The 26,644-nt window shown below is 41.0% G+C and overlaps 1 protein-coding gene across 2 annotated transcripts; it reads left to right on the plus strand.

The window, feature by feature from the left end:
* Positions 1–12,191: 12,191 nt before the first annotated feature.
* TMIGD1 (transmembrane and immunoglobulin domain containing 1) lies at positions 12,192–25,335 on the plus strand. 2 transcript variants are annotated; one of them, XM_033090946.1, is made up of 7 exons: positions 12,192–12,271; positions 14,036–14,142; positions 16,000–16,278; positions 19,613–19,888; positions 23,546–23,649; positions 24,656–24,696; positions 25,219–25,335. In XM_033090946.1, exons 2-7 carry the CDS (start codon positions 14,061–14,063, stop codon positions 25,220–25,222), a joined length of 786 nt encoding a protein of 261 aa, XP_032946837.1. In that variant the 5' UTR covers positions 12,192–12,271; positions 14,036–14,060; the 3' UTR covers positions 25,223–25,335. The 2 variants fall into 2 exon arrangements, with proteins under 2 accessions (XP_032946837.1, XP_032946838.1); XM_033090947.1 differs by having other exon boundaries at positions 12,203–12,271; positions 14,039–14,142.
* Positions 25,336–26,644: the final 1,309 nt, after the last annotated feature.

The raw sequence follows: 26,644 nt of genomic DNA on the forward strand, positions 1-26,644 counted from the left end.
AAAATGGATGATGAGTATCTTAAAATTGGATTGTACTGGGCTAGCAATGTATTCATCTCTATTCATCTCTATTCTTTTGTTTATTATGAATGTGTTCACATATAATCATAAAGCCACCCATGATTGTCATTTTCAAACAAAACACAATGATTTCTCTAGTAAAGAAGTGATATTTTTTCTAAAATAAGAACAAAACAATACTTTCCAAATTGACGAAGTTTGTTTCTAAAGGCAGACAACAGAAAATATCAAAACTATAGCAACATCAGTGAAATCTACATTTCTTCAGCAAAACAAGGCTATAAATCACTCTATTGCCAAACAGGTATAAATCCAATTACAAAGATAATGGCATATTTTATGCTTGAAGGGAAAGCAAACAAAAGTCCTTTATCTAGTGATGTTATAGGTTGTTGCAAAGATTCAACAGCATACAATGTGAAAGAGCCATTCTGTTGTGTATATCCTGGAAGATGCTTCCTTTCACTCAGGAAGGAAACGGCTGATGTGCTATGTACAAATCAGCCCTTGGCATATGTGTGCTACATAGATGAGGGGAAAATGCTCCATGATACCTTATTCTATTTATCACTGCATACTCATGCTATGAGCAAAGAGATTTTTCATCTATAATAATTATTTGGTGAGAAAATATATGTTGGAGTTGGCACTGAGAAACCTGGCCATATGTTTAGCAAAGAAGAGTTAATTATAGGAAAAGATTGCACCTGAATGTCAATACACACACAGCTTCATTCAGAGAAGTTAGCAGACAACCTGCGCCCTGACCTTGAATCGGAAATGAAGGAAAGAGTGAAGATCACAAATATGATCAGGTCGCAACCACTGAGTGGATGTTTTTTTAGCATGCTGTGAGAAGAAATAAGATTGCTTTTCTATGTGGAGGAATGTTGCCAGGGAAAGGCATGCCCACAAATTATTTAAATAAAGGAAATAATTTGTAGTATTTCTTTATGATACTTATAATGCCTACAGAGATATTTCTCTATTTTCAAGTGGATTATCTCAGCTTTGTGTTCAAATTCTTGCATGACCTAAACCTGTCACTTCAAGACTGACAGAGCAACAGGTTTTAAAAGTCAAGAATGAGAATAAACTAACAAAATTTCTTAAGGAGATATAAACAACATATAGTATTTATTGCTGCCTAACAAGTTATCCCCAAATTTGGCAGCTTAAAACAACAAACATTTATGATCCCACAGTTTCTGTGGGGCAAGCTCAGGGTCCCTCATGAGGTTGTGGTGAAGCTTATCAGCTGGGGCTGTACTCGTACTCGTAGCCATCTTAAGGCTTAACTGGAGAAGGATCCATTTCCAAGCTCACTCAGGTGACTGCTGGCAGGCCTCTGTCATCACTGGCTGTTGGCTGGAGAGGGCCATTCCTTGCCATGTGGGCCTCCTGTAGGGCATTTCACAATATGGCAGCTGGCTTCCCCCAGAGCAAGTGAGTGAGAGAATGAGAGAGGGCGAGCAAGACAGAAGCCACAGTCCTTTTGTAACCTAATCTCAGAGGTGACATTCTGTAACTTCTGCCCTATTTTGTTAGAAATTAGTCAACAGGTCCAGCCCACCCAGGAGGTGGGGATCACTGGGTCCCTCTCAGAGGCGGCCTACCACAGTAACCATATACTTCCATGGGTGTGGCTTTACCTAGACTAAGGTCAAACACAAGTCATCAGATCTTGGACAGGGAAGCTGTCTACTCCTCTCTCTGTTCTGTGATCCAGGAGGTAAAACTTGACCACCCATGTTAGTTGTTGAAAATGGGTGCACGGTGTAAATCAAATCCTAATTTAAAAGTCCAGTGCCCTTGGGTACACATCTTTTATAGAGCTGGTGGGATCCCCCCCACCCCCTTAAGTTGGCATGGCTCTTTGGTGGGACAGGTTTATGCCTATTGTTCTTTCGCATGGCATGGACAAAGGTTGTCTTTAGTTAGCATGCTCTCTTAGCCAGGACACATTGAGAACCTAATTCATCCTGGCTCCTCAAATGGAGTTGATTTGACCTGAGAGCATGCTCCATCTTTATGGCTTGGGAGTTGGCTCTCAAAATTTATACATTGTTTGTTTAGGCCAGTTGACCCAAATAAGAGTGGCCTGAATTGGGGCAGTGAGTCTCTTACTGATCTCTTCCACCAGGGATTAGAGCCAGCTAGTTGTCCTTTAATCTCCATTTTCCTTTTTGTCCCCAAGTATTAGTTGGGCACATGGCTGCCTAGAATATAGACAATAACGATCTGTTTTCTTGCAGTTAGATGTGATCATGTGACTATGTTCTGGCCAATGAGATATAAACCATAATTGGTATGAGCAATATAAGTGGTTGGTATAAACTATTTCCAGGAAGTGGCCTGAAAGGAAAGCAGTATGCCCTGCTTTGCCCTTCTTCCTTTGTTTTGGCTAGAATATGGATGCAATGACTGGAACTCATGAGGTAACCTTGGGAATAGAAGCCATGCAGGATAAAACAACATGAAACAAGGACGCTATGGCATGCCATGCAAATCCTGGGATGACTATCTCCAGACATCTTAAATATGAGAAAGAAATAAATTTGCATTTTTGTTTAAGTCATTTCTAGATTTTTCTGTTACTTTTAACTGAATCGAACCCTAACTAATGATGTGGCTTTGCTCAAGTCCAGATCCTAAAAGTATGCAATTCAAATCCAGTCTTGCCAGGACCTGAGCTGCTCCTCTACTTCCTACACTGTTCCTACACTGTAGATATTTTCTACAAACATAGGGTAAATAGTTATAGCAAACACTGCCAGGTTCCCACTGGTAATGGGTGAGGACCGAGGATGTGCTGACCAGCCGTCTCCTGAGTGTGGGGCAATCTGCATTGGGCTGGAAACTCTTGCTGATCTGCAGGGGTAGGACTAGGTCTGGCAGGGGCTAGTCCTGGGGGTTCTCTTCAGGTAGCAGGACCAGCAGGAGGCCGTGGGGTCCTGAACTGAGCTCTCCTGCCATTTACCCTGGGTGTTGCCTAAGTTCAAAGGCCTGACAGATTTAAGATCTGTAGGTCAAGTTCTTGTCTAACTAAGACATGCAGAGCCAGTAGGTCCCTTTAAGAACAAGGAGTAGGAGTCATCAGGGACAAGGAAGTGCAAATAAAAGACAAGTGAATCCGTCTTCTGTAGGCGGGCAGGGAATAGACACAAACAAAAATTCTGTCAACGTAGACAGTGTTTGCATTGTGTGGTGCAATGCCAGCCAGGGGCCCCTGGGAAAACAAAGGCCATGTCTGTTTTCCTTTCGTGGCCTCTGCTCCACGGTGTTGATGACTTTCTCCAGTGAAACCCACACCCAGGCTTCTGCCAGGGCCGTGCTCAGCTCCCACTCTCCTTTTCACAGCATGCCAAGAAAATAACTGGTCTGAGGGCACACATAGGGGGCATTTCTGGGGTATTTCGTGCTGACGACAGCAGTGAAGAACCCACGGTATCCACCAGTTTCTTAGGCCAAAAGTATCGCTATTATAAAATACAAGTCCTGCCTTGTGGAAAGGATAGGTATTTACCTTAGAGAACAGGAGATTTTCAGCAAATTATAACCTGCCGTCAAAATTCTGGATGGTGCATATTTTTTTAATGCTTCTGAACTAAATTTAACTTTAGTTTGATAAACTCACTCCATTCTCTTTAGACTGTTTTCTCTTAATATATACTGACCCCAGAATGCCTCTAGTTCAAAATACATTTCCCAGTACCTATTATTTTAAAATATATTTCCCAAAATTAAGCAGAGGGACACTCACTGGTCCAGAAGTGGTCGGTGTGGGAGGCTCAGTGTGGAAAAGAAAGGGCGTGGCTCCTCAAGTCCGGCAGATCTGCACTGAAATCAAGACTCTCACACTGGAATCCGAAGATATTACCTGTAGTTGTGTAACAAGAAATAAAGGAATATGTGCATTACTCAGTTACACAGGTGACCAGCTGAGTAACTTAAAATATTGATAAAACCCTACTAGGAAGCAGTTCGGGAGGAGAAAGGGACAGGTTTGTGTACTGGGTCCTTATCTCTCTCATAGCAGGAAGTCGATTGATAAATCAAGCAATGATGGTATTTTTTCAACAAATATTTATGATGTGCCAAGCGTTATTCTAGGTATTGAGGGTACAGTCACAAAATAAATGAAACAAACTCACTGCACCTATCATTCTACTAATAAGTCTACTGGTTAAAGATAGATAACATTGACCAATGATAGAGACCAAAGATAGAGACCAGAAGAAACAGTAAATAGTCTAAAAGAGCTGCCTAGGAGAGGGAAGGGGTAGAGAGAAATAGGGCAAGGGATGGTTTTTCCTGACAAATCCTGCCATGTTATTTGAATATATATATATGTGTGTGTGTATATATATATACACACACACATATATATATACACACACACATATATATATACACACACACATATATATATACACACACACATATATATACATATATATACATACATATATATACAAAATACAATACGTATATATATACTATATTTACATATAGTATATATATTTGATACTTATTAATAGCTACAAACCTTTTTAAATTGTTAAAATATCTTACTTACTACTTACTAGCGATCTATCCTTGAATAGATTAAATTCTCTGGGCCTCCATTCTTTTGCCTGGGAATTGGGGATAATAACGCTACCCTCAAACACAGTTTGTTGCAGGAGTACCTGGCATAAAGTAGGCATGAAAATGTCAGTCCCTTCTCTTATGTATCCCATGTAAGATTTTGCAGCTCAAGGTTTTTAGGCTGAGCAGTGACAATTGTTCTTGGGTCTGGCCTGAGCAAGTCCCATGAGTTTTCTTTGCCTGCCTCTGTCCATCTGACACCAAGGAGCTCATCTCAAATTTCTCTGAGTGCTAGGGAAACAGGACGCACATTGGTGAGAACTGAATGTATTGAAAGAACCCTGATCAAATATTAACAGAATTTTCATTGGGACAATACTATGCGGTTGTTGGTACAATCTTCACTGTTGACTTCTGGACCGCTAAGGTAATCCACTGTCCGGATTATGTTATTGCCTCAGAAGCTTTCACAATCCTGTACTTAATCCCTGAGACACTGAGGGTCTCATGGCATGAGGGAGAGAACAATTGTGAATTCAAGAGTGAGAGAGAGAGATCACTGCCTGGGATCAGGATGTGATGAGTAGAGAAACACTAAAGACAGCAGGATGACGGAGCAAGGAGGATCGCTGATATCCAAGCTAGCTGTATGGGGAACGTGTACGTATGTGATTCTCTGTGTGTTTATACATACACAACACACAGGGGGACGTGCTTGCTGACTCTGTGCGTGACTGTGTGTGTGAGAGGGATTGGGAGTATGTTAGGAGTGGAATACAGGCAATGATGTGCTGGTAAAATGTCTAACAGCCAGGTCTGGAGAGAAGAGCTCTGGTCTGTAGCAGCTGCCAATTTTGATGGTGTAAATATTCCCACTGAGGCTGATTTCGGGCAACCAAGTGGAAGTCACTAAATGCAGAGTTGAAAAGGAACGTGCAGAGTCAGCTTGCACCAGTCAGGGCAAGCTACTTCCAACACAGGGCAGGCTGCAGTTTTCCAGCACCACTCTCTTTCAAAAACAGGAAAACTTCCCAGCTTCGAAAGTCGTGATATTGCTTTAACTTTTATTCCAAAATCTATCTGTACCTCCCAAACAGAATTGTTCATTCAACCCTGATTGATTCTTTAGTGTTCTGTAAAGTTCATGGCTCATCACAGCCCATAGGAATTCTGGAACTGGAATGGTTTTTTTTCCCCCTCAAAATCTACACAATGGTTGGCAAGACCATTTGTTTATTCAGAAAGGAGCCAACAGGATGCTACAGGCCTGTGAGTGAACCACCGTGCTCCTGACAATTTGGCGAACTCCTGTTGGCCAAGGAAAGTCCCCAGCAGACAAGAGGGGGCTCCTTCACTTCTGGTGCCCCCACAGTTACCGCTCTTCGCCAATTAAGCAGCTGCCTAGTTCTTTGACGCATCTATGACTCTCCTCCCTATCCCACAGGAAACCTTCTCTCATTAGTCTCCAATGGGGTGGGGTGGCAGGGAGGCTTCCTTTTTAAACTCGCCCCACCTCTTTCCTCTCTGAATCCTGTATCCCGAGTCAGACAGAGCTAGATCCAGGCCCAGTGGGGCCTGATGTTTCTATTCTTTGGGGGGGCCTTCTTTAAGGAAAAGAATACAAAATTACAAATATAAAGTTACTAGGGTCAGGGAAGGGGCCTGTGCTAATGAGGTTCTGTTCCAAACCCTCCTTAGCTTCTAGTAAATACATCCCTGGAGCCAGACTATACTCAGAGGGAAATCGGATGTTTGCCTGGTGACAGTGAGTGGTGGAATATTCTGCATTTTTCCTTTTGGATGAGGAGGAAGCTCCAGCACTCTGTTCCTCCTTAAAATCTCTGCCTTTGAGCCTGATACTGGAAGACATTATCCAGGTTCTTCTGAGGAAGTAATTTTATTATGCATCACTCCTACCTATTGTATCACACAGCTACTCCCCGCTGCTTGGTACAGAATACACCAGTGACACTTGTAACCACCATCTGACCAAGGAAGCATCTTCTCTAACCCCTAACGCTTAACTTCAGAATCATTGTGGATGAGAAGAGACCTCTAGTGGTCAATCTCAAAGGTCACATTAGTGCTACCTTCTACCTATTTATTCTCTTCAATGTGTTCTGACCTGTCAACTCCAGGGTGGCAATTCCAAGAGGTGGAGAAAGGAAAATGCAGCACAGATCAGAAGGAGGTTTGGTTTTGGTATAGCCAGGTTGTGGAGAGTAGGATAGCTTCTGTTGCATGGCATGTAGAGGACATAGTGGATCTTTTTCTGTAGACTTGCAGACAAAATCTACCCGTTTCCTAGCACGACGGGGCCCAGTGCTGTGCGAGAATGAAGGGCTATAGCAGAAGCAGAAATGAGACCTCAACCCAAAGTAATAGATATTCTGCATTTTGAAAGCAGAGCACAATACTGTGAAAGAGTGGGTTTTAATATTTTTTTGAAAAGCATGCCTCTTTTGAGAAGCTATTTAAAAATTCAGAGATTGTCTTCCTAGAAAAATATCCACATGCACATATACATGCATGCACATACACACACACACACACACACACACACACACACGTTTGCCTACAAATCAGGGATTTCACTGACCCTCTAAAGCCCATCCACAGTGGTTCGGGAAGTCAAGTTAAGAGACTCTGAAGTAAGGTATTTGGAAAAGGCAGTAGTGTGGCAGCCAGAGATCTTGAATGGATTCTAAACCCTGTATCACTTTGGACAGCTTCCTTTACCTCTCTGAACTTCATTTCCTCACCGATTAAAAAAAAGGAAGGATTAGACAGATGTAGGAGTGCCAGCTAAAAGATAGAACACCCAGTTAAATCTGAATTTCAGAGACACAACGGTTTTTTTAGTATAAATATATCTGAAATATTGGCTTTATTGTGAATTAATGGATAGTTGTTATATGGGACATACTTTTACGAAATAAATATTCACTGTTTACCTGAAACTCAAATTTAATGGGGTGTCCTGTATTTTTATTTGCTGAATTTGGCAACCCTAGACAGGAGGCTTTTTAGGTCATGATTTAGGGCCTAAGGTTTTTGGTGATGAAGGAATCCTAATGGAGGATGGGAAGTTAGAGGATCATTAATCACTTTTTAAGCTGGAAATTGTGAAGTCTCATGACCAATTTTAAGCAGCTTAGTGGACATTGTGTTGGGTTCTGGATAGAAAAGGCACCACTTGAGTTTTCAAAAAACCACTGTCGCGCAGGGTGTCATGCGGGGTCTCTAGTCCCGCTCCCCACACAAGAACACAGGATATGGTGAGGCCAAAAAGGGACACCCACGGAGCCATAGATAGGGGAGTCAGACTACCAAATTCTCGCTGGTGGCTGGGTTGGAGACACAGGAAGCAGGAGCCACACTATCCACAACCTGCCGTCCACTTCTCTCTGCCAACCCACCTCACTTGCTAGCTGCAATCCGCCGTGCCAAATGCAATCTATTCATGCTAGCTCAGCCACCATCTTCTTGCTAGCCCCCATTTGCTGCTAGCGTAGCCACGGCAGTTATATTAGTGGCCAATGGCTCACTGGTTACAGCTGACGGCCAACTAGCCACAGCTGATGGCCATCCAATCACAGTTGATGGCCATTTACTACCCGAGCACCTTTCCACGTGAGGCCGAGAGCCTGGAAACTGCACTCCTGGTTCTGTCCTCACACCACTGTATCATTGCTAGGTTGTAACAGTCAGATTTCTAGCTTTTCTGCCACTGTAAAACCCTCAATTGCATTTCCAGTGGCCTCGCTAGATGACCTTGCTGGCCTATGACCTCCAGCCATTTGCCAAGCTGCTGCCTCTGTCACATCAATTTTGGTGACAGCAGATATGAAGGCTGTGGCTCCAAGGTCTTTGGAGATGGCACTGGCCAGCAGTAGCTACACAGCTTGTCATGCCAAGACTCAGCTCCCGCTCCCCGCACAAGAACGCAGGATATGGTGAGGCCAAAAAGGAACACCAATGGAGCCATGGATAGGGGGTTCACACCACTAGATTCTCCCTGGCGGCTGGGTTGGAGACACAGGAAGCAGGAGTCACACGTTCCACAACCTGCCATCAGCTTCTCTGCCAACTAACCAACAACCGACCCCCTAGCATAGCCACGGCAGTTATATCAGTGGCTAATGGCTAACTGGTTACAGCTGACGGCCATCTACTACCCGAGCCAGCACCTTTCCACGTGAAGCCGAGAGCCTGGAAACTGCTCTCTGGGACTCTGTCCCCACACAGCCCCTCAGGCCTTTCCCGCATTCTGGTTGCTTGTTTCCCTCTCCTGTTCTTCATTCCCATATAACAGGAAGTACTGTGAGGCCTGAGCCCCTGCAGAGTCTGTCTGCCACAGAGCAGCCCTGTGTGTGCATTCTCTTCTGGGGCAGAGTACCTCACTTGCACCTGTAATTCACCTCTGAGTGGGTATCCTTCCCCTTCATTTCCTTTCCTTCCTTGTTTCCTTCCTTCCTTCTTTCCTTCTTTCCTTCCTTCCTTCCTTCCTTCCTTCCTTCCTTCCTTCCTTCCTTCCTTCCTTCCACTCTTTCTTGAGTACCCCCCTGTACTAGGCACTTCCCCTTAGCTGAGGGGCTTCCACCTTCATCACCCTCATAAATGCTTAGTCCCATGGTTCTCAAAATGAGATTCCTGGACATCTGTGTCAGTCAACTTGTAGGTTGTTAAAGATGAGATTCCTGAGTCCCATCAGAACTGATAAAGGAAAGGTGCCTGGAGACTTCGCCAGGTGCTTTTTATGCTCACCTAAATCAGGAGGCCATGGCTGCCAGTTCTTGGACCCCCTTCTCTGTCCAGAAGTGCATGCACCTGTTGTGGAACAAATTGGTTTCTACTCTCAGGAATTTCCAGATTCGGCGCTGCCTTTCTTCTCTCCCTTTGCCCCTGAGTTACTTGTGGAAGATGTGACATATGGACTCTGTTAATACTTCAACCAGACAACCTACTGAGGTTTAATGGTTAACTGCTAGGCTTAGCTACTTATGGTGAAATGGTTTCCCCTCTCCATCAGGTCGAGGAAAGAGGACTGTTCCAGGGACGACTTACAGCACCTTGGACAAATCTTGTCACTTCTTTGACTCTCCAGAAGGGGCGCCATGGTACCATTTTAAACATCTGACATCCCTCCCCAGCACCAAGTACACTCTACCTGGCTCCTGACCATCATTGACTTTCCCCCTCTAGAATGTAAGACCCTTAAAGACCAGGAGCTTTGTTTTGCTCTGTGTATCTCCCAGGGGCTCAATCATTGTTGTGGGATTCAGGGGGCACCATTCATTTTGTAGAAATTATAGATGTGTATAAAACAATTGTACAGATGGCAGTAGACTGACTTGAGAAGCCAAGTCTTTTAGTAATTCATGATAAAGACAGCATATTGGCTTGGATGGCACTGGTATCCCCAATGCTTAGCATATGGATACTCAATAAAAACTGCTACTTTCCTCTAATATTTTAATTATAAAAATGTCAAATGTACACAACAGTTGAAAGACTAGTATAATGACTATGTAACCCTAGCTAGAGTCTAGATCCAGTAAGTGTTAATATTTTGCAATTTTGCTTTGTGTATGTGTGATTTACTTATTTTTGCTGGATCATTTGAAAGTTAGTTGCAATCATCGTGACACTTAACCCACAAATACTCCAGCAGTCATCTCCTAAGAATAAGGACACTCTCCTATGTAACTGCAATGCCATTATCACACATAAGAAAAAATAACCATTATTTCCTAATATCATTTAATATCTAGTTGTAGAAGGGGATGCCTATCCACTTTCCCTTGGCTGGCCTAGAGGTCACCTGTAAAGAGTTCCTAAATACCGTGTTTCCCTGAAAATAAGACCTAGCCAAACCATCAGCTCTAATGCATCTTTTGGAGCAAAAATTAATATAAGACCCAGTCTTATTTTACTATAATATAAGACTGGTCTTATATAATAATATAATATAACATAATATAATATAATATAATATAATATAATATAATATAATATAATATAATATAATATAATACAATACCGGGTCTTATATTAATTTTTGTTCCAAAAGATGCATTACAGCTGATGGTCCAGCTAGGTCTTATTTTCGGGGAAACACAGCAGCAGGTGATTTCCTGAGTGTCTTTGCTGAACATTCATTGCTGGACAGAGACAGTGCACTCTGCCCTCACCGGGCAGGCGGGCTGGAGGTGCTGGGGAGTCAACACTCCGAGAGTGTCCCTGAACCAGTGATGGAGATAAGTTGGATAAATACCCAAGCTTCCTTCCACCTCCAGAGTTGTTTCTGAGGTGTGTTCCACAGAGCTTGTCAAAAAGTCCCCAGTGAAGTTGCCCACAGCAGTAATTTGTTCATTGTCACACCCTTTGCTGGTTTTTCTCCCTTCCCTCTATCTCTCCTTTACTGTGCTTCTCAAGATGACCTTTAAATAAACTACTTGCAGCCAAAGGTGTGTCTTAGGGTCAGCTTTGGAGGGACCCAGAACTAAGACATCGATTCATTGCTGAATTCATTTACAAATGATAATAGTAAAACACCCTACTGTTAGAACCCTAGAGAAGCAAACTCAAAACCTGCTCAAATGGTGCTTGCCACCCAGCTGACAGGAACTGCTCTCAGTTATGATTCTTACTGGAACAATGCTATAGTGAGGCCGTGTTTATTTATTATGCCCTTCCCAGCCTACGTTAATAATAACAATAGCTACTGCTTATTAAAAGCTTGCTGTGTGGCTGCTTCACATGCTTTATCTCATTTAATCCTCACAATGACTTTGTAGGGAGGGCATTATTATTTTCCCCATTGTATTGACCAAGAACCTGAGGCTCACAGAGGTGAAATAACTTTCCTAGCTCACAGCTAGGAAGAGACAGATCCCTGGCGTGCTTAACCAATGTGCTCAAATGTGTAGATAACCGTAAATATTATTTCATTCTAATCTAGTATAAACGGGAACAATAGTACTTGCCAGATAAAATTCACATTGTAACAACAGCATCAACAGATGTATGTTTTAACCAATAAAAAAAAAGTTTTCCTCAAGTGCTAATTCTTAAAAGTGCAATGGAAGGATTCCCCAATCAGGTGAGAATCTCCGAGGAATAAAACCGTCCCTGCCATGGCTGGCTCAGTACAATTTACACAGTGGGTTTGGGTCACTAGTGGTGAGTCAGATTTTTCCAGCAGTATTTAAATTGTGCGGAATCTCCTAACGTTTTGGCTGCTGTGAAAATCAAACCTGTCCTCAGACTTGCCATCACAATTCTCAGGCTGTCAGATTATCAAAGCACAGTCATCTCATTTGAGCACGACAATGTTCAGTGAGATGAGCTACCAATTTTTGCATAAGGTCAGGCTGTCTTGGAACAATTACCTTCCTGTTAGTAATATCTGGCCCCACCTAGTAACTTGGGTACACATAAACACTTAGAATTTAAGAAGATGTCTTCCCTAATTACTGTCTTCTCGAAGAATCCATAACCAGAAACAGACTTTGAACCCAATTTAATTATTTACTTGACCTTACTGTCATAAAGTATTCTAATTCGAGTATTATAAAGATGGTAACAGGGAAAAGATTCAGGGTTCTCAGACGGAGGAGCAAGTGGCCAAGGAAGTCAGCTTTTCAGAGCTCAGCCGGTAAGTGGTAAGACCTGTGTAGAAAGTAGAGCATCAAGAAGACTAAAAACAAGTCAAGGGAGGGAAATTCATTTTGAAAAATTGCAGTCAAGCTGGGTGGAAGCGAAGGGGAGACATCAATATTCCTTCTTAATAGGGTAGCATGAGGTCTGCCAGGAAGCCCATACTTTCAGTTTTTAGTGGACAATGCTTGAGAAAACTCTATTAATGACCAAATTCTGAAATTGTCACTGTTACAATGCTGTGACAGAAATCTCTTTGGAAAAATTTTTAAATTACAAAACAATCAATATTCCTAACAATCAATATTAGTACTCATTGCACCTGATTGAAAGACTGAAGCAAGCTTGCCAGCCAGAAAGGCTGAGCCTGGCAGGAATGAAACTGGCTCCTGTCAGGACAGGCCTAGATGGGAAGAGGCAGAGCTGGCTTGAAGTAGTCATCGGTCTGTCTCAGCTCTTGAAGGTTAATATAAAACACCAAGTTGCGAAGGTCTAAGGAGTGGCCAGGGACTGAAAGGGATTAACAGCCACTTCTTAAAGGAAGAGACTATTAATCTAGGCAGTAGGGTGGTAAAGACGATGGCCTTGAGAGTCCTAGGTTCAAATTAGCCCTGACATTTACTGTCTTTGGGATCTTGAGCAAATTATATAATCTCTCTAAACCTTTAGAAATGACCTCATGAGGTTGTTAGGGGCTTAAATGTGATTTAAATACTATACGCAGAGTGTTTTTAACACAGTGTCTGTTGCATAGAGAGCACTCCACGTGTGTTTTTACTATATTCGTAGTAGTACTCTTGAAAGGAAGTAATAAATACTTGCTTTTCCTAAATGGAAATGCAGAATATTTTAGGAAGAAGAATGGCAGCAGCAAAGCACAGAAGAAGGGAGTAAAGGGGCCTTTGTTATTTATTATTTTTAGTCCAGAGTAGGTCAAGGGGAAGGAGTACTGCGCACCGGACAGTAGTGGAAGGATGGGGAAAAGCGGAGATTAACATGGTTTAAGATTAGCGGCTATGTTGCGACTGTTTCCTAGGGCACAAATCATTTGAATCTACGGGATTTGGAATAGTCTCAAAAACTCTCTATTACCAGAGAGCAACTTGACAAAAATGACCCAAGAGAGGCTTTCAAAACAAGATTGATTTTGTTCAGTAGGGACCATCTGAGAATGAAACAAGTTTCATATCTCTTTCTGTTACTGTGTTTTCCCAAAAATAAGACCTAGCCGTACCATCAGCTCTAATGCGTCTTTTGGAGCAAAAATTAATATAAGACCTGGTATTATATTATATTATATTATATTATATTATATTATATTATATTATATTATATTAGAAAAGACCCAGTCTTATATTATATTAAAATAAGACCAAGTCTTATATTAATTTTTGCTCCAAAAGATGCATTAGAGCTGATGGTCTGGCTAAGTTTTATTTTCAGGGAAATCCGGTAAAATGACATTCTCAATTTTTTCTGGGGAAGGCTGGCTTTATCTTCCCTAGGACTGCCCTATAGTTGCCCTATATTTTATAACTTATGTCCTTGTGGATTTCTTTTTGTTATCTTAATAAAAAATCCTTAATACTAAAAGTACTTTGAATTTAAGTAGTCAGAACAGTCTTGTTTAAAAACTAGAAATAGTACCGTTGTCACTGGGATAAGTGATCTGGGACCTCATTTTAAGTGCATAACAGACAAAGGGAGGTTCATAAACTCAGTGTAGACCAAAGAACAGAAACAACTGCACTTTTCCCCTCAGCAGATCCAACTTGAATTCGTTAAAGATGGCATGGAAGAGTAGTGGCCTAATGCAAACATGCAGATTTCTTCTCTTAGTGATTTTATTTCTGCCACGTGAGATGACCAGTAAGTTCACATTCTTTTTGTCCTCTTCTCTGTGTTGGAATTGTATTGTGATTTTTTAAAAATTTTTACGAAATTAAATTTAATTTTATTAAATTGGGGTGACATTGATGAATACAGTGTACAATTCTATAATACATCATCCATATATTGCATTGTGTTTACCACTCAGAGCCAAATCTCCTTTCCTCACCATATATTTGACCCCCCCGTTACCCTTTTCTACCTCCCCTCCATCTCCTTTCTCTCTGGTAACCACCATACTATTGTCTTTGGCCTCGTTTTAAATAAAGGAAAATTTCAGATTAAAAAATGATCACTGGGCATTGGGAAAATCCAAAATCCAAATTGGAATGACTACAGAGTTGGTACAGCTTGGAGTACAGGAGTCAGATAATACACTAAAAAATTAAACGAAAAAATATTTTTATGGTTCTGATATTGTAAGCAGGGTAAAGTATTCTATTCTCTCCAAAGCCACAGTCAAAATTTTCCTACATTTTAATGCATGTTATTACTAATCATATCCAAATAATCTTCTGCTGTTTATCTGAACATACCACTAACATGAAAATCTTTCCTGCATTTGCTCCTCACCTCAATCTGAAAGTAATAGCTTCCCCCCTCCCCGTGATTTTAAAAGTAATACATCGTCATTGTAAATTAAAGTAGGAAATAGAAAAACGAATAAAGAAGAGTAAAAATCCCTCTGAATGCCATCATCCAAACATAACCACTCAACGTTTTGGTGTATATTCTTCCAGATTAAAAAAATACTAGGCAGCCATCTCATTATTTTCTCCAGATTATACTTTATAAAGTAAAAGTTAATGTGTTTATAGAATATAGTAATGATGTTATGTAGAGGCAATTTGTGGCAGCTAAAGTCATTTTTAGCTTTTGTTACTTGCTTTTGAACTTGGAAAGTAAAAACTGAAATTCAGGTTTGTTACTATACCATGAATATATGTATTTCTAAAAATCAGAGATGAAAACAAGCTAGTATATATCCTGATCACCCACCCCACAATGATTTGTCTACCTCACAAATCACAGTTGTTTAAACAGCTTTTTATTTTACTGCAAAAACAATATTAAGACATCAGAACTGCAGGACCAAATCCGATTATCTAATCAGAATTGTTTGCCCCTATGCATATTCAATTTTGATATATTTATAGTAATATTAGAAATGTAACTTACATTCTGCCTGTTTATCTAATATTATGTCTTAAATATTTTTCCATTTTGCTATATTCCTTTTTCCTTTGTATTTCCCCACTCCCACCCCCTTACTTTGCTATTTCCAACCCCTTGACGTAAACAAATTAAGTCTGGTAAGTATTTCTGCACTTTTTTCTCTATTTTTACCAATATTATTCCACATAGATAGAATTTTTCTGAACACTTTTCCTGATAAGTGTATGTGTGTGTGTGAGAGTGTGTGTGTAAATGGGATAATTCTGTACACACTATTTTCTAAGCCCGCAGTTCTCCAATTTCACTGCACGTTAGAATTGCCTGGGGGCTTTTAAAAAACACAATGCTTAGGTTGCAGTCATATCAATTAATAAGAATGGTTGGGGATGGGAGCAAGGCATCAGTAAGTTTTTTAAGATCCCCAGGTGATCCCGATGTGCAGCAAAATTTGGTAACCATCATTTTAACCTTTTCCTTTTCTTTAGTCAATAATATATTATGGATCTTTTTCCTTATAAAAGTATAGAGGTCAGTATGACTTTTTAATTGTTGCAGAGTATTTCATTATCCTCATGTAACATAAATCTATTTAACCAATCCCTTGTTGATGGCCATTTAGATTGTTCACTCTATCTTAATAATTTCTTCCTGTACTCCCAGGTTCTGTTTTAACTGTGAATGGTAAAACTGAGAACTATATTCTAAACACTCATCTTGGCTTTCAAGAATCTCTGAGATGTGCTGTTCAAAACCACACCAGAGAGGAAGAACTTCTCTGGTACCGAGAAGAGGGGACCGTAGATTTGAAATCTGGAAATAAAATCAATTCCAGCTCCGTCTGTGTCTCTTCCATCAGTGAAAATGACAATGGAGTCACTTTTACCTGCAAGCTGCAAAGGGATCAGTTGGTGTCCGTCTCAGTGGTGCTGAATGTCGCTTGTGAGTAAAGGGGACAGGGCAACTTCTGGTTAGTCTGTGTTGTCTGTACTACATTAAGTGGTAGTTGAAATCTGGGTCTAAAAAGTGTATGCATTTTAACATTTGCCTGATACTGCCAAATTGCCCTATTTATGCTCCCACAACAAAGCATGAGGGTGCCTGTTTCCCCACACCCTCCTAAGCACTGAGTTTGAAATCTGCCAGCCTGATATGAAATTTTCTTTTCATTTTCCAAATTGAGAACGAGGGTCTTCACCTTTTCATAAATGTATTGGCCGTTCATGTTTGAAACCCAAAAAGATGAAGCTCTTTGATGGCTGGGTTCTAGAAATTGGTAACCCCCTGGTGGAATTCTATGGGGTTAGGGATCCTTCAAAGGATATTATATAGGTGATCATGGTTTGGGTGGGAAGCTGGTTCTACATGAGGGTGGTGTGAATGGTGTGATGAGGGGCGATGTGGGATGGGGGATGACGTGGTATGATTTGGTAGAAAGAGCTCTGGACTCGAGCTCAGCAAACTTTTCTGTGAAAAATTAATACCATTGGTCCGGGATAAAAGCGTAGAGAAAATGCCAAGGAATCTAGCTCTGGAAAATACTGGCATCCTGCAGCTTGAGTTTCCAGAGTGAATCATTTGCTTGTTCCGAGCAAAGGAGTTTTGTTTTTCATTGTCTATGAATTAATAAAATGTGATTTTTAGCAAGCTTCCTCCTGCCTACTTTGATAGAATCCAGGACTATCAGGGGAACCATTGAAGTTCGTAATCCTTAAAAAATGACAGATGAGGAAACTGAGGCTCATATTAAGGGCCCGAATTCTCACAGCTGCAGCTAGTAGGAACAGAACACAAATCCCCAGGTTCCTTACCTTCCTAAGGGAGGCAGGGCAGAAATGCCAATAAGATGATCTGGTGGCTTTAAAAAATGATTTTCAGTTTTCTAGCCCGAATTCACATTTAACATCATCTTTCATTTAAAAAAAAAGTGTTGACAACAAAATAAAATAATATTTATAACCACCTTCTAAATATTGTTGCTAAGCACACAAACAAAAACCAAACAGGTTAGTGATTCATCGTGACAATAACTGACATAAACTCATAAATCGATCCATCAAAATGAGCTCATAAAAATTGACAAGAATAGCACATTAAATCCTGAGAAAGTGTTATTATTGTTAGAAGTAGCAGTTAATAACACACTATTTGGGGGAGTGTGTGCAGAAACAGTTTCTTTCGTATGTTGTTGCTGAAAGTATAAATTGAGATCACCTCTTTTGCAATACCTATCAAAATTTAAAGTGTGCCTATTCTATGACCCAGCATTTCTATTTCTAGATGTTAACTGTGGAGAAACACATGCCCATGTGCTTAAAGAGATTTATACAAGGAATGTTTATCGAAGCATTGTTTAACATTTCAAAAATGAAAACACCTAATGCCCATCAAAATGATTAGAGAGTCATGTATTATACATATTACATATAATTATACATATAATTATCATATGACTACAGCACTGTAAAAGCAATGAGCCATATCTCTGTGATTCAATACAGATATATCTCAAAAACATCCAAGTAATGGAGAGAATGAAGTAAACCCTTCTCACACTCCTAAAACAACACGATATATTTCCTGTAGGTACATTATATGTGTAAAAAACTATTTAAAAATAAAAGATCTGCAAGGATTTACATCAAACTCAGCAGTGGGTATCTCTGGGGAGCCAGGAAATGATGAGGGTGGAGTCAAGAAGAACCTCAACTGTATCTGAAACGTACTGGTTTTTTAAAAACGGAATACACAGGTATAGTTGATATGCATAAAAATAGTTAAATAAAAAGAAATAACTAATAGGACCTGTGGAATTGGTGGAACTGGTATATTTGGTAATTATGTTCTCCATTCTAGCAGCTTCCTACATATCTGAATACCACATAAAATCCTCGGATTTAGATACGAAATTCAAGCTCGCTCGTTCCAAAGAGCAACAAAATGTCATTCTGAGAGTTATTAATAGCACATCCTACTCAGGGTCTAATTGTTCAGTGAGCAGATTATACAAGCTCCTGTCTTCTTCCTTCTCTACCTTTAATCTCTCTCCCATTGCCCACTTTTCAAGCATTTTATTACTCTTCTACACCTTGGCCAGAAAATGCAAATAGAGGAGAAGAGAGAGTCAGCTCAGCCATTTCTCCCCCTACATGTTGGAAAGCCTTCGTGGGGACGAGGGTTGGAATTATCTGTGAAGATAAATGTGTAGACCCAACTATCTATGGGTCTACAACTGCCCTTACCATGGAGGGAGTAAGGAATTGCTCACACTGAGGGATGAGAGGGACTCAGAAAGTCACACTCATCTTCCATAGATGCCAGAGTTGCCTCGATTGGAAAACCTAAGAGGAGGACATTATTTCTAGAGGATCATTGAGGAAATGCAATACGCATTGGTAAATATGTGTGTGGGGCACATGTGCTTAGATAAAGTGGAAAAATAGAGAGTGTGACGAGCTGTTAAAACCACCACCACCACCAGGATAATAACAGTGCTAATTAGCACTGTTGTAAATTCTTCACAGGCATTGTCTCATTTAATCTTCACAGCAACTCATGAGGTGGCTATTACCCCACTTTTTAGATAAGGAAACTGAGCAGTTTACTTAGCAGTTAAGTGAATTTCTCAAGATCACAGTAAGGGATGTAGATGGAATTAGGGCTAACGGCAATGCCTGCTGTCTTAATATCATACTGTTTTCTCCAACCCTCGCCCAGATTGGTTTATTATATTAACTATTAGAGTAGATACAAGGCTTATAATCTTGGGCGGTGTTACAAATTTTCTACTTGGCACAGATTCATTATTATCTAGATTTGTTTCATGGTTTGTCTTCTCCACCACATTAAAAGTCCTATGAGGTTTGGGGCGGCTGGTTAGGTCAGTTGGTTAGAGCATGATGCTAATAACACCAAGGTTGCTGGTTTGATCCCCGCATGGGCCACTGTGAGCTGCGCCCTCCTTAAAAAAAAAAAAAAAAAAAAAAAAAAGAAAGAAAGAAAGAAAGAAAGAAAGAAAGAAAGAAAGAAAGAAAGAAAGAAAGAAAAGGAAAGAAAAAGAAGGAAAAAGCTCTATGAGGTTTGGAACCGGATGTATGTTATTTCGCATTGTATCCTCAATTTCTAGCCCAGTGCTTGGCATACAGTAGGTACTCAATAAATTTTTGTCAAATGAATGAATGACTGACTACATGAGATAGACTGAAGGAAGACCCCGAACACTGATGGTAAACGACTGCTTATCTGCTAATGAAACCTAAATTCTTGAGTCTTGCAGTTCCTCCTCTCTTAAGTGGAGACGACTTCCAAACGGCTGGGGAAGGCAGTGATGTGAAGTTGGTTTGCAATGTGAAATCCAACCCCCAGGCTCAAATGATGTGGTACAAAAACAACAGCATCCTGAATTTAGAGAAAAATCACCAAGTCCAACAGACAAGTGAGTCTCTTCAACTGTCAATCACAAAAGTCAAGAAATCTGACAATGGAACCTACCGCTGTTTTGCAACCTCACCTCTGAAAACAGTGACCAAGGACTTTCACCTCTTTGTCACAGGTAACTCTCTTTTTAAATAGTATCCAGCACAGTGCAAAACTCAGAATAGATGCTCAGGAAATATTTTTCATGACAACAAATGATGATGACAGTTATGATTAGCAGCGAGGATGGTCTTTGGAGAATTATCCCCCTTAGTTTTCCACTAAGAATTTTAGTCCTCCCTTTTATGGGAATTATGCCCATTCTATATAGATAGGACACTGCTTTTTGAACAAAGGTCCTTTTCTAGAACCGTAGGAGAAGACGATTCTGGTTGGCTTTTAGGCAGTATTTCCATGAATTCTCCTGGGTAACAAGGTTTGTTAGAACTGGACTTTTGAGTTCATAGCCTAACGACAGACGGAGGGCAGAAACACATAAAGAAAAAAGATACTCACTAGATAGGAAAATGGATCTCTAAAATCACTCCTAACTCGAAAATTGTAACCTATCGGCCAATCAGAAGAGGGAGTGGGGGGAAAATGGAAGGTAAAAGCCCTTTATCTTGGCTTCATGCTACACCTACTCAGGTTTATCACCCCCACAATACAAGGAACAAATGAAGCTCCAAGTGTTTATCCCTCCCCATATTTCGTGTTCATGCAAAAAGAGAAAGGCGAGATACCTGGTGTGGCAGATGCAGACAATGCTTGTGCACACATCTCCTGGTCTGAGGCCACGAAGGTAGGAACAGCCAAACAAGCTGAGGCTCCTGTATCTTATTACTTTGTCATTTGCCTCCCTGTGCCCACTCGTTGCCTTTCTTGCCAGTTCCCAGGAGGCTAACTGAACCCCTGCCAGAAGTGTTCGACTGATGTGACCATAGGGCTTCTTATTTCCTGCCCCTCATGAGGGTCTGGGCACCCCACAGAGTGGCTGGTGGGGGGAGAGGGAAGAGCTGCTGCTGGTGGAATGCCCTGTCCTGTGGTTACTGGCGTGTTCAGTAATTTGTCCTGCAGAACTGGGACGGTATGCCCAGGGGCTATCTGCTTTAAAAACCACACACACCAATAATCTAAGTACTCATGCGGTCAGAAGTAGAGGAAGGGGCATCATATTGAAATCTGTGGCTATTCACTTCCCCCAGGACCACAGAAGCATAGTTGGTGGGGGGCCTCGGGCCATGCCGTTCTAACTCATTATAAAGACCACATGCAGAGACGGGGAATTGCAACATCCCTCTTAGTTCAGATGGAATCATAATTGCTCTATGTCACATAAAAAAAAAAAAAGTATACAGCTTGTGTGGCAAGCAGGATGACAGCTTGACAAATTGGCTTTCAGGTGGGCAGAATCCTGTTTGGGGTGGAGCTCTTCCAAACCAACTTGTTTTTCTTATTTCATCCTGCTTTATTACTTCCCTGGTGGTTGGCAGCCTGAGCGGTGTAAGCATGGGACTGCTGGTGGTCAGGCTGGATGCCACGTTTGCCTCTCTCACCTTCACAGCTCAGTGGGGAAGTTTCTAAATGAGGCCATGCAAAGCTGGAAATGACATCAAGGGTCTTTTCTTGAGCGTAAGATTTTTAGCCCCTGTGCTGGGATTATTGTACCATAAGGAACATGGGGGGAAAATACCAGGTCTGGTTACAACCAAGAGAGGAAAACAGGGCAAGGGGAGAGACGCAGTTACACTTGCCAAGTTTCAACAGAAACTTGGAATCCAAAGTGAGCCAAGGGGTCAGGCAATTTATTTCAGCTTGTTTATGGAGTGAAACCTGTCCCACGTGGCTTCATTTTATCGAGCTCGGTAAGACGATTCCCATTTGTGACTGAATTCTGATTTCTGGTCCTGATTATCCCACAGTTGCTCCCCCTTCATTTTGACATCTTTCATTCGCCCTGCAAATAGAGAGGGTCCCCTGTAAGGTGAAGCGCTTTGGTATGTCTCAGGGTTGGCAATTACAGGCCAGGGCTAATGACAAGGCCCAGGCCCACGGAGCAGAGTTTCTCTAGAAGGTTAATGCAGCCCACACTCTCATGAGAATAATTTTTAGCAGCAACCAAAAGGGAGCAAGAGTAAAGGATGCTTAATCCATTTCTTATACTCCCCAAAATGATCCCAAGCAGGAACTGGACAAAAGTGGAGAAGAAAACAATTAGAAGGTAATTGGTTAATGCATCATACAACTATGGATTATGGATATAGGATAAAACCTATCTCATAATCTTGAGTCATACAGGATTGGGCTTTAAATTTAGATGTATCTAAAGTCTCCTCTTTCCCTTCCTCTCCGCCTTTCACCCCTCAGATACTCTCTGTGTCCTTTATAATATTTACCTCAATCGATAGTTTTTGTTTGTTCAGTATCTGTCTTCCCCACTAGAATAGGAGCTCCAAGAAGGCAGGAGCCTTCCATGTCTGCTCTATTTTTTGGCCAGGGCGAGCATTGCACCTAACACACAGTAGTCATTCAGTAAATATTTGTTGACTATATATTTTCCTCCACAAACTCAATTGTACAATAAAGAGTACACTCTTGATTTTCTATACATTCCTAAAATTTTATCCGAACCATAATGGGAGCCCCTTGCCCTCCTAGTGTGGCATCAGAACCCAGGGGCTTAGACAGGGTCGTTTAAGTACCTTTCTGACCTTAAGCACTCTTAACTTTTGAAAATTTCATCCCATATCCTATGAAACATAGTAAAATGAAGCACATTAAATACACTTTTCTGCTGTAAAAATTTTGAAAGGATTTTTATAATGTACATACATTCTGTTATAAATTATTCATGTGATTCTGAAGGTTTAAACATTATTATTTAACAGTGAGTTATAGTGAACACACAGTTACATTTTATAGATGTTTAAACATTTATTAATATTGATTAATGTTGTCACTTTTTCTTGTTTCGGAGCCAATACTTTTTTTTCAGGTCTCAATTATTTTCAAAGGCTCTTGGAAAGCTTGTGATCACAGGCACCTGTGCCCATCATACCTGATAAACAAAATAGCTCTGAGCCTACCTGATGTAAGAAAACAAGGAAACTTTCATTTCCAGGCTGTCATGGTTGCTGCTGATCTCCTCCTAGTCCAAGTTAGAAGTAAAATCTCTATTCTTCCCTGTCATTTAGAGAAGTATAAAAATCTATGCAAGGGTTGGCAAGGCTGATGCTTAAAGTAATGCTTCCCTAGGGGCACTGTGCAGCCACCTTAAATAACGTCTTGTTTCCTGCTTGGAGCAGATCACAGTACAGCTACAAGGGCCCCCACTGCTCCTGGAGCCCACAGACCTCTCTCCCCTCAGTCTAGCAGGCTCTTCACCTTTCCACTTTTTTCTCTTAAAGCTTTCCTCCCTCTCTTTCCCCCTCTGGGACGCCTCCCACTGTCTTTCGGGTTTTTCAAAAGGCAGGAAAAACCATTGACTTCATCTTACTTCTGCTTTCCGCATGGCATAAAATGGTCTGACGACCTGCTTTGGGGCAGTTACTCATACGACCGTAAGTGATCCTTCCACAAAGGAATGGATTTGTAACCTGTCTCTGCCAGTTACTAGTTCTGTGACTTTGGACAAGTAAACTAACCTCTCCAAGTCCCTGGCTTCTTGCCTGTAAAATCGGGACTAATAATACTTATGTAAATGCAAGGCACTGTGGCTGGGACATATGAGACGTACATAAATTAGAAGCATATAAATGTTAGTTCTTGTTTTATGTGTTTGCATTTTCAACAGATAGAACTGCGGCTGTACCCATAGAACCCATTATTGCTGCCAGTGTTGTGGTCTTTCTGACACTGTGTTTTGGACTGATTGCTAGAAGAAAAAGAATCATGAAGGTATCTAAGTATTCTAAGCCATTTAGGTAAAAAGTCATCTAAATAAAGGCAGAGAACTAACTCTGCAAGCGACTAGCGTTAGGAGCCATAATTGGACAATCTGGTCTCTCTACCATCAGATCTAAAATGGAAGTTGCTCGAGGGAATAAAAGTTGTACATATATTATGAGTACAGATTTACAAAGAACAGAAGTGCATATGGACAAGACCGGAATGAAAATTGCTGTGGTGTTAGGGGTAGAGGATATTGGGGCTGATTTTTATTCTTTTTCAATTTCCCTTATTGTTGCTATGTGTGCCTTTGGTACAATAAATAAATATAGGAGCATCTGCCCGGGATTCAGAGGTCTGCATGAAAAAGATGGCACTTGCTGCTCACCTCTTGAGTACAGCCATATGCCCTGGCTGTGGTGGGCTGGAGGTAGAATTGTTGAATAGTTAAGCTTGTTGGTTAGCATGATGCAGGTCAGAGTACGTGCATGCAGAGGTTAATGCCAGGTATTTGACTCCACCAGTTAATCCAGTGCCAAAGGGAAGCAAATCGGGCAGAAAGCCTCTAAGGAAAGGCCAGTGTGGCCGAGGCTGAGTTCATTCTCCAACAAAAGGCATTCTCCTTGAAACATATGGTAACTGGGTATGATTCAGGGCAACAATGTCTCCCAAGAAGAAATTCACCCACCCCCTGTTCCAAACCAAAGAAAATTTTTTCCTACGAAATAAAGAAATACTCAACAACCTCAGAATCCTGGAAGCATTTTGGCTTAAGAATTACACATTCTCTATGTTCACTAGAAATGATTAATCTGGCCAAAGAAATAAGGCTTAGACTAGTGAAGAGATGGCTGTATTTCCAGCCACCTCTGTATGGGTGTGTCTTTTTCTAGATAGGAGATTGACAGACAATTGGGTTTCCTGTCCCTTGAGACACCCTGACGCATTCAAAGTGTTTATCCATGGGCTTCAGAAAAGCAAGCAAACTCATTACCCTTGTTCCGTTTGTCTTTAGCTCTGCATAAAGGGTGAAGATCCTCAAAGAGAAACAGCTCTGTAAGTACTCTGGGCTGGGGCCAGTGATCCTCCATAAGCAGACGGGTAGCAGTGGTGTGCAACATAAAGTCCATCCAGGGCAAATTCCTCCTGAGATGGGAAGTGCCAGAAGGTGAAGGGGTTCAGAGGAGAATGGAGGGTGGAGAATCTGCCTACAGTTAGAGGAAGACAGGTGAGGCAGGTTGGAAGGTTGCCTAGAATTGAGAATACCTTTGCTCGTAAGCCTACGCTCTCTTGAAGCAATTTTGGGCTAATGCTTGTGCAACTGCATTTTATTGCCCTACAATGTAAATGGGAGAAGCCACTATTGCACTCTCCTTCACAACAAGGTCAGAAACCACATTCCTTATCCTAAAGCCTGCCTTCTCTTTGGAGCTTCCTTCAGTCGGTTGGCTCCAGCATACGTGAAGTGGGTGGTGGGTAAAAAGAACTAAAGCATTCTTTCCAAGAGTATCAATTGGATTTTGATTTTTTTTTTCTTACTGCTATGATCACTATAATTAATTTCTTGGTTCATTTCAGATGAGAAAGCTGAGATGCCACCTAATACAGAAAGAATTATGCTTCAGAACCCTCTTCATTTGTGTAGTCCCATCTGTATTTATTGCTATTATTAAATTCACTCCTGTTAAATTGTCATGGGTTATGAAGAAGTGTTTCATTAAGTACTTGACAGTAGTTGTTAGGGCTAATTTGATATACTTGTGGAACGTTTTTATGGAGAAAGCTGTTAAGAATGAAAAATAAGATTTTGTTAAGTGTTCTTCTTGAAGGGTATGTTAATTGAGATTTGTTCTGAAAAGGTAAGTGACCACTTACCACTTAGAATGTATTTTTCTAAGTAGGAGATGAACAGATATTTGGGTTTCACAAATCAGTGCAACACACACACACACACACACACACACACACTCACACACACACACAAATGGGGGCGGGGGGAGGGCAACATAGAGTGAGACATTTTTTAAGTTGCTAAGGAAGCACGTAAAAAATATCAATTATCGTCAACTTTCAGTGTCGTTTTATACAAGAAATGTTCTAGGACTAAAAAAGGAAAGATATAATCTCAGAATACAAAATACTTCTTTAAATGGAAGAAATTTAGTATTATGAAAAACTCAGCATATGTCCTTATTTTTCTCATCTCATCGTGGTTGACAAGTCACAAAGTTTGTGAGTTTTATGTAGTGATGACGATGAATGAGAACAGCAGAGGACAGGGGCTGGCCGTCATGCTTGTTTACAAGCATCCTTTGCCTCTTTTTGTATAGTCAGCTCCTTAGATCTAGCTGTATCAATTATGAGTCAGCCTGTGCTTTTCTTATGTATGTACCTCCATTTTAAATTGCAGCTCTTTTATAATTTATCGCTGACTTTCTCTGCTTCTATTCTGTCTTGATTTTTTTTTCCCATAAGAGTCTCCACTTCACTTTCCCACACAACTGGGGCAGATTAGGGGGCAAAGCGGCCCTGGCCAGAACCACCTTTGATGTTTCTGCTGTGCTCTCCCCCTCTATCTTAGAAAAAAAAATATTTGTCTAATATTGCAGTCGCTAAATGTTGCATAGTGAGAAAGAAAGAGAGAGAGAGAGAGAGAGAGAGAGAGAGAGAGAGAATCTGCTGTCAGACAGGTGGTAAAAGCCCCTTATTGACATAGAAGCAAAAAGAAGAAATGAGCAAAATGTATGAAATCTCAGTGGATTTGTTTCTAAGATGAACAGACACATCTTCCTGTTAGGCTTCTCTTTGCTTCCTTTGAAACTTCAGCATGGAATAGGGTAGGAGAGGGGTGGGGCGGGGGGAGAGACAGAGAGACTAATAAAGATTGTAGTTTACAGATTTCTTTGTCTTCTTGGAGGTCCCAGCAGGTTTTTGTGAGGAAACATTCAGATCCTGTCTCTCATTCAGGACTTCTCAAAGTAGCATTTGGAAGCCCTGCGGAAGT

Source organism: Rhinolophus ferrumequinum, chromosome 21 (assembly GCF_004115265.2).
Source record: "Rhinolophus ferrumequinum isolate MPI-CBG mRhiFer1 chromosome 21, mRhiFer1_v1.p, whole genome shotgun sequence".
NCBI classification, from domain to species: Eukaryota; Metazoa; Chordata; class Mammalia; order Chiroptera; family Rhinolophidae; genus Rhinolophus; species Rhinolophus ferrumequinum.

What these genes read in the sequence shown, in the direction of transcription:
- TMIGD1 (XM_033090946.1), top strand. Translation starts at nt 14,061, where the DNA reads ATGGCATGGAAGAGTAGTGGCCTAATGCAAACATGCAGATTTCTTCTC. An exon ending in AGTGGTGCTGAATGTCGCTT is followed by an intron (nt 16,279 to 19,612) that starts GTGAGTAAAGGG and finishes TGAGTCTTGCAG; the next exon opens with TTCCTCCTCTCTTAAGTGGA. An exon ending in GAAGAAAAAGAATCATGAAG is followed by an intron (nt 23,650 to 24,655) that starts GTATCTAAGTAT and finishes GTTTGTCTTTAG; the next exon opens with CTCTGCATAAAGGGTGAAGA.